The sequence below is a fragment of the Nicotiana tabacum genome, chromosome 5, assembly GCF_000715075.1.
Source record: "Nicotiana tabacum cultivar K326 chromosome 5, ASM71507v2, whole genome shotgun sequence".
Lineage (NCBI taxonomy): Eukaryota > Viridiplantae > Streptophyta > Magnoliopsida > Solanales > Solanaceae > Nicotiana > Nicotiana tabacum.
Genome location: NC_134084.1, coordinates 162,445,705 through 162,452,907, shown reverse-complemented (window position 1 = coordinate 162,452,907; position 7,203 = coordinate 162,445,705). Strand labels below are relative to the sequence as shown.

Here is a 7,203-nt window from a genome sequence, read left to right as displayed (position 1 = left end):
TGGTCCGTCCTCAGGAAGAGTCCCTTTTTTTTTATATATACAACTTGGACCCTCAAGAGACCCGTCGGCAAGTGTCCGTCGTTGGGTCAAATCAGACTCCTAATATAAGAACAGTTACTTATATACAATAACATCAATTTCATGCTACAACACACACAATATCTATGTACAGTACACATATAACTAGAGCAAGTCTCCCACCCCACACTTAAAAATAATGGCATGTCCTCATGTCATATCAAGAAAGTAAAGAGCAGAAGGGTAAGAAGACTTCCATGAGACTCAATCAGAGTCGGAGACGGTGTTGGGGTACACATGGCAAGCTCTCCCCAAAGCACGGAACCAGGCCATGAACTTGTTCTCAGACCGGGCCTACCTCTGAGACATTGCATCCATTCGTGTGTGTAGGCCATCCACTGAGGCGCGGAGATCCACGACCTCTTCCTCCATGGAACGCAGCATAGGCCTGGTAGACTGAGATCTGGCGAAGCCTGCCCCAGTATGGGGGCGCCGAGAGGGTCCCGCACTGTCAGTCGATCTCCTGGACGGTGCACTCAGAAATGGGTCATCATCCTCATCATCTATCACAATTGTTGCACGTGTACCCCTGCCCACTCTGATGCGTGAAGCTCGGAATGGTGCCTCAGGTGCCAACTCTCCATCGGCAGGACCTGTGGGGACCCCCCCTCCGCAAGCACAGTGCAGTCACCAAGGAAGGGAAGTAAAACCCCTTTGACAGCAGCGGTCCCCGCAGGACCATTTCGTCACTAATTACCCGGGCTACATCAAAGTCCTTCTTAGTCACGAAGCACCATGTCAATAATTCTCTGTTGAAGTTCACATCAGTGGTGTTGCTGGAGGGCATGAACCGGCTGCAGATGACAGTCAACCAACACTTAGCCAAATGCGTGAAAGAATTGGAATTCAGGGTGCTTTGGTCTTTGATCCAGATGGGGTGCCCCCCAGCACAAAGTACATCCGTCATAGCCTCCCACGTGACACATGGTCTGTCATGGTAGAAATCAACGTCGCTTGTGAACTGGGGCAGCTGCAATACCTGTTGGACAGTCACAATAGAGGCATCCACCACTATGCCTCGACAATCACCTCCCGCAGCATATGTGCAGGGCAGTTCGCGTAAAACTCCCTAACAATCATCCGGTTTACCGGGCCGGGGGGATCAAAGAGGAATTCCATTTCGCTCCTCCGAATTTCTTCATACATGTCCTCCTGTTCCACGCGGAGGGCTGCCCGGTCAATTTGAATCTCGTGAATGAAGTTCTTTCCAGCCTTCGCATTAAAATCGTCCTCAGCTCATTCCGATTCAAACCGGGACTCGTCAAATGTCGGCTGGAGGGATGTGCCCGCCCCTCTCCTTTGCCTTTTACGTGCCATAGTACCTGTAGGGAGTTATCAGAAAAAAAAATCAACTTCATCCTAATTAGTGCCAGTCAGATGGGTACTCAGACATCGCCACCTTATGGCACCAAAACAATGCCCCCATATAATTCTTCATGACAACTAGCCGCACAAGCGGGGTGGTGAAGGTCATAACCTCCATAGGGGCCTCACAACAGAACTACTTACCACATTCTGCCAACACCACCCCACACTTACTCCTGTGCATATCTTTCCAAACATAAACAACACCCCCTATCATCGAGTACAACACTCCACAATTAGGGGTGGGTAGAACCCGCCCCGCAATATCACAACAACTCCAAAATTGTGGCCCACATGGTGCCTAACAACAACTATTCCCAAAAGATTAGATTTTTAGACCAAAACATCACAAATAACATGAAGTCCAAACACCTTAACACCAACCAAGTTCACAACATTATCATACAACAACGAAAATCAAGAACAAAGCGAAAATTGATAAAAATTATACGAAGTCTACCCAGGTTTAAACTAAGTAAAAGTATTCTAGATTACACAAAAATAGAAGATTAAATAGAGAAAGAAAAATAAAAACTTACTAGTGTGGTTGAGTAGAAGTGGGTGATGAAGGTGGATGGCAAGGGAGTGTGATAATGGGGTTTTGGGAGGAGAAGAGTGGAAGAGAGAACATAGAGAGAAGATGGAGAAGAAGAGAATGAGAAAAGAAAGGGGGGTTGTGTTTTATTGTGCTGGGCAGATGGGGGGATTAGTGGTAGGTGGGGGTGGGGTATTTTGGGTAAAAGGGAAAAGAAAAAAAATTGGACCTGGACCCGATCTGTGTTTGCCGCGGTTCTACCGCGATCGCGGTAGAAACGCGGTAGACCAAGTTCAGAGGGTCTTACTTACCGCGGTTCTACCGCGACCGCGGTGGAAATGCGATGACCTGGGTTCAGAGAGGGGTCAGTACCGCGATTTGACCGCGGTCTGACCGCGTCTCTGATTCTGACGTCTTTTTTTTTATGTTATACTTACAACAATTTCGTCAGTTGCCTCCCACGGAGCGCCTGATTTAATGTCGCGGCACGACGCAGGATGAGCGCATTTAAGACTCGCTCGACCTTTGTGGTTCAGTCAGGTGTAGTTCAGACCTTTCCTTAAGCTCGCTCATACCCACATACAACTTCAATCTCTGACCATTGACTCTAAATGTACGAGAGTCATTCTCAGTGGCAACTTCAACCGCTCCTGACGGGAAAACTTCAACTACTCAAAATGGTCTCGACCATCGTGACTTCAGCTTGCCCGGGAACAACCTTAGTCTTGAGTTGTATAGCAATACCATGTCCCCAGGTTTGAAATTTCGCTCAACAATGTTTTAATCGTGTAGTTTCTTCATTCTCTCTTTGTACAGCCTTGTGCTCTCAAAAGCAAGATACCTGAATTCCTCGAGCTCATGCAATTCTGTGACTCTTGATGTGCCCGCAGCTTCCATATCTAAGTTTAGTTGCTTCAGTGCCCACCACGCTTTATGCTCAAGTTCTACAGGTAGGTGACACGCCTTCCCAAACACTAACTTGTATGGTGACATACCAATTGGTGTCTTGAAAGCTGTTCTGTAAGCCCAGAGTGCATCATCTAGCTTCCTTGCCCAATTAGTTCTTGTGGCATTTCCAGTTTTCGTTAACACACTCTTGATTTCCCTGTTGGATACCTCAACCTGTCCACTAGTCTGCGGGTGGTAAGGAGTAGTTACCTTGTGGCGCACATCGTATTTCATAAGCAACTTCTCGAAGGCTCTATTGCAGAAGTGAGTGCCTCCGTTGCTAATAATCGTCCGTGGTGTCCCAAAGCGGGTGAATATGTTCTTCTTTAGAAATCCCACCACCACTTTCGCATCATTTGTGGGTAATGCTACAGCTTCCACCCACTTGGACACATAGTCTACAGCAACAAGGATGTATTTATTTCCATAGGAGCTGACGAAGGGACCCATGAAATGAATCCCCCAAACGTCGAACACTTCTATCTCCTGAACTGGGTTCATGGGCATTTCCTGGCGCCGGGAAATATTCCTGGTGCGTTGACATTCATTACAACCCTTCACCCATGAGTGCGCATCTTTAAACACATTCGGCCAGAAAAATCCGGCCTCTAGCACCTTCGCTGCTGTCCTGATCCCTCCAAAGTGTCCACCATAAGCCGATGCATGACAAGCCTGCAAAATAGAAGATTGTTCTATCTCGGAGACGCATCTCCGGATCATGTTATCCAGGCATATTCTAAAGAGATAGGGCTCATCCCAATAGTACAAGCGGCTTTCACGAAAAAATTGTTTCCTCTGGACCGATGAAAGGTCGTGAGGGACTATACCACTGGCTAGGTAATTGGCCAAGTTCGTATACCATGGCGCTTCCTGATGAGTGGTGGCGAGCAGTTGCTCGTCTGGAAAAGTTTCCAGAATTTCCTCAACTTCAATTGCATTTTCAGATCCCTCAAGTCGTGATAGGTGATCAGCGACTTGATTCTCAGTGCCCTTGCGGTCACGTATTTCAAGATCAAACTCTTGCAGAAGCAGCACCCAACGAATCAGGCATGGCTTAGAGTCTTTCTTTTCTATTAAGTATCTGAGAGCAGCATGGTCAGTGTATACAATTACCTTTGATCCTATCAGGTAGGACCGGAACTTGTCGAATGCGAACACCACAGCTAGCATCTCATTTTCAGTCACCGTATAGTTCAACTGGGCTCCACTCAGCGTTCTACTAGCATAGTAGATTGGGTGCATCAATTTATCTTTTCACTGGCCCAGCACTGCCCCCACTGCGTAGTCACTAGCGTCACACATTAGTTCAAACGGTTGCTCCCAGTTGGGGGCAACAATGATGGGTGTTGTGACCAGCCTCTGCTTCAGCTCCTCAAACGATACCCTGCAATCATCAGAAAATACAAATGGGTGATCTTTCTCTAATAACTTACAAAGAGGATTGGCGATTTTGGAGAAGTCTTTTATGAACCGCCGGTAGAAACCGGCATGTCCAAGGAAACTCCTGATTGCTTTGACCGAAGTTGGTGGAGGCAGCTTTGCTATTACATCAACCTTTGCTTGATCTACCTCTATTCCCTTTCTTGACACCCGGTGCCCCAAGACTATGCCTTCTTGTACCATGAAATGGCACTTTTCCCAATTCAGCACCAGATTAGTCTCGATGCACCTTTTCAGCACACACGTCAGATTCACCAGGCACTCATCAAATGAATTCCCCACCACTGAGAAGTCATCCATGAATACCTCCATTATATCCTCAACCATGTCAGTGAATATGGCCATCATGCACCATTGGAATATGGCGGGTGCATTGCATAGGCCAAAGGGCATCCTCCTAAAGGCATAGATGCCATAAGGGCATGTGAAGGATGTCTTCTCTCGATCCTCAGGTGCAATGGAAATCTAATTGTACCTTGAGTACCCGTCCAGAAAACAAAAGTGTGACCTCCCTGCTAATCTATCCAGCATTTGATCAATGAAGGGAAGTGGGAAGTGGTCTTTCCGGGTGGCTAGATTCAACTTTCGATAATCCATGCAAATTCTCCAGCCTGTGACGGTTCTCGTTGAGATTAGTTCATTATTGTCATTCTTCACAACCGTCATGCCACCCTTCTTAGGCACACATTGAACTGGGCTAACCCAGCTGCTGTCAGAGATTGGGAAAATAATTCCTGCATCTAGCCACTTTATCACTTCCTTCTTCACCACCTCCTTCATATTCGGCTTCAGCCTCCTCTAATGTTCCCTGGAAGGTTTGTGCCCCTCTTCCAGCAGAATCTTATGCATGCCGTACGCGGGGCTGATCCCCTTGATGTCTGCCATGGTCCACCCAATGGCAGTTTTGCACTCCTTCAATACCTGTAGAAGTTGTTGGACCTGCACATCTAACAAACCAGATGAGATAATAATAGGTAGGGTGGAGTTAGGTCCCAGAAATTCATACCTGAGGTGGCCTGGCAATGGATTTAGTTCCAGCTTCGGTGGTTCTTCAATGGATGGCTTAGCTGGAGGAGTCTCCCTCTTTTCTAAGTGTAGGGGCTCAAACTCTAGATTTCTTTCCCAAAACCCTCTACCTTCCAATGTCAACACCCATTCTGCCAAGTCCTCACCGTTCACTTCCTCCAAATTCGTCAAACATGCAGCGAGGGGATCCTCAATCGTCAACACTTCATCCTTAGACTGAACGATTACATCCACGGCATCAATAAGAGAGCAATTTGCGAACTCACTTGGGCGCCTCATAGATTTCTGCACATTGAATATAATCTCTTCGTCATTGAGCCTCATCTTAAGCTCCCCGGTCTTGCAATCAATAAGAGATCTCCCTGTGGCCAAGAATGGTCTTCCTAAGATGATAGGAATTTCTTCATCTACTTTGCAATCCAGTATCACAAAGTCAACAGGGAACACGAACTTCCCCACCTGAATAAGTACATCATCAAGGATCCCAAATGGACGCTTCACAGTCCTGTCAGCCAGCTGCAACAGCATAGAGGTGGGTCTAGCTCTCCCAATGCCCAACCTCTTGTAAATGACCAGGGGCATAAGATTAATGATGTCCCCTAAATCACAGAGTGCTTTCGCAAAAGCAAAGTTTCCAATACTACATGGAATAGTAAAACTCCCGGGATCTGAGAGCTTTTCAGCAACAGGTCTAGTTACCACTGCACTGCACGTCTGAGTAAGTGTCACCGTAGCCAAGTCTTGGAAGTCAAATTTCCGGGACATTAAGTCTTTCATCATTTTTGCATATCCAGGCATCTCCTTTAAAGCTTCGATCAATGGAATATTTACCTGAATTTGCTTGAGCATCTCAAAGAACTTTTTGTATTGCTCCTCCTTTTGGTGTTTAGCCAACCTCTGTGGAAATGGTGCAAGAGGTCTTTTCTTCCCAATCACTTGGAACTTTTCTTTCTCAGCTACTATCTCTACTACTGGCTCTTCAACTGCTTCAGCAACTTTCTCGGTCTCCTACTGAGTATTCTTTTCTTCCTGAGCAGGCTGGACTGTCACATCTGTCAGCCTTATGGATTCATCCAGCTCAATGGGTACTTGAATAAGTGTCTCAGCCTGTATATTGTCACGAACTCTCTCCTGCTCTTCATCGAGATCCCTGTCATTACGGAGACTCACCGCCATCAGCTACTTCGGGCCCTGATCTTTAGGATTGATTTGGGTATCTGCAAGTAGCGTTCCTTGAGGACGATTATTCAGATATATTGAAATTTGGCCCACCTGCACTTCAATATTTTTGATAGCTGCGTCATGTGCATCTACTCTCTCATTTATCTTCGCAGTGGACCCAATAACCTGCTGCATCATTGCTTCCAGTCTAGCAAACCCATCGTCCTGTCTTCCACCATGCTGCTGCTGAGGCGGGTGGTACCCCTGCTGCTGATTATTGTACCCCTGGGATCTAGGATACGGAGCCATGTTGTTGGAGGGTCTCATACCTCCCATGTTTCCGGCGTTATATTGTGGCGGAGGTGGTCTGTACTGTTGTTGAGTCTGCTGACCCCAGTTCTGATTTCCCTGTCTCTGACCCCCATAGTTAGCTACATAGTTCATATCTTCAGGGTGCTGATGATGATGATCAAGCTCTGTATTCCAAGGATTACCAACTGGTTGACTAATGCAAGATGTGCACAAGCCCCCATTGGTAGTGTCTACTATGTGTACCTGCTGCTTCTGTCCTGATTCCTCCACCTTTTTGGTGAGGATGCTCATTTGTGTCAGGAGGGTCGCCATATTTTCAGCCATAGTGTTTGAAGGAT

General features: G+C 46.8%; 1 protein-coding gene across 1 annotated transcript; it reads right to left on the bottom strand.

The window, feature by feature from the left end:
* Positions 1–2,485: 2,485 nt before the first annotated feature.
* LOC142181066 (uncharacterized) lies at positions 2,486–6,568 on the bottom strand. Its single transcript, XM_075253192.1, has 7 exons — positions 6,443–6,568; positions 6,224–6,400; positions 5,373–6,106; positions 4,185–4,310; positions 3,786–4,007; positions 2,974–3,455; positions 2,486–2,628 (listed from the first exon to the last, which is right to left on the bottom strand). Exons 1-7 carry the CDS (start codon positions 6,566–6,568, stop codon positions 2,486–2,488), a joined length of 2,010 nt encoding a protein of 669 aa, XP_075109293.1.
* Between the last annotated feature and the right edge of the window lie 635 nt (positions 6,569–7,203).

Bases quoted from the DNA above. Each gene is read 5' to 3' on its own strand.
- LOC142181066 (XM_075253192.1), bottom strand. From the start codon at position 6,568: ATGGCGGTGAGTCTCCGTAATGACAGGGATCTCGATGAAGAGCAGGAG. The intron at 6,401-6,442 runs GTGACAGTCCAG...AATACTCAGTAG, and splicing joins AATCCATAAGGCTGACAGAT to GAGACCGAGAAAGTTGCTGA. The intron at 4,311-5,372 runs GTATGAATTTCT...TGATGATTGCAG, and splicing joins CCATTGCCAGGCCACCTCAG to GGTATCGTTTGAGGAGCTGA.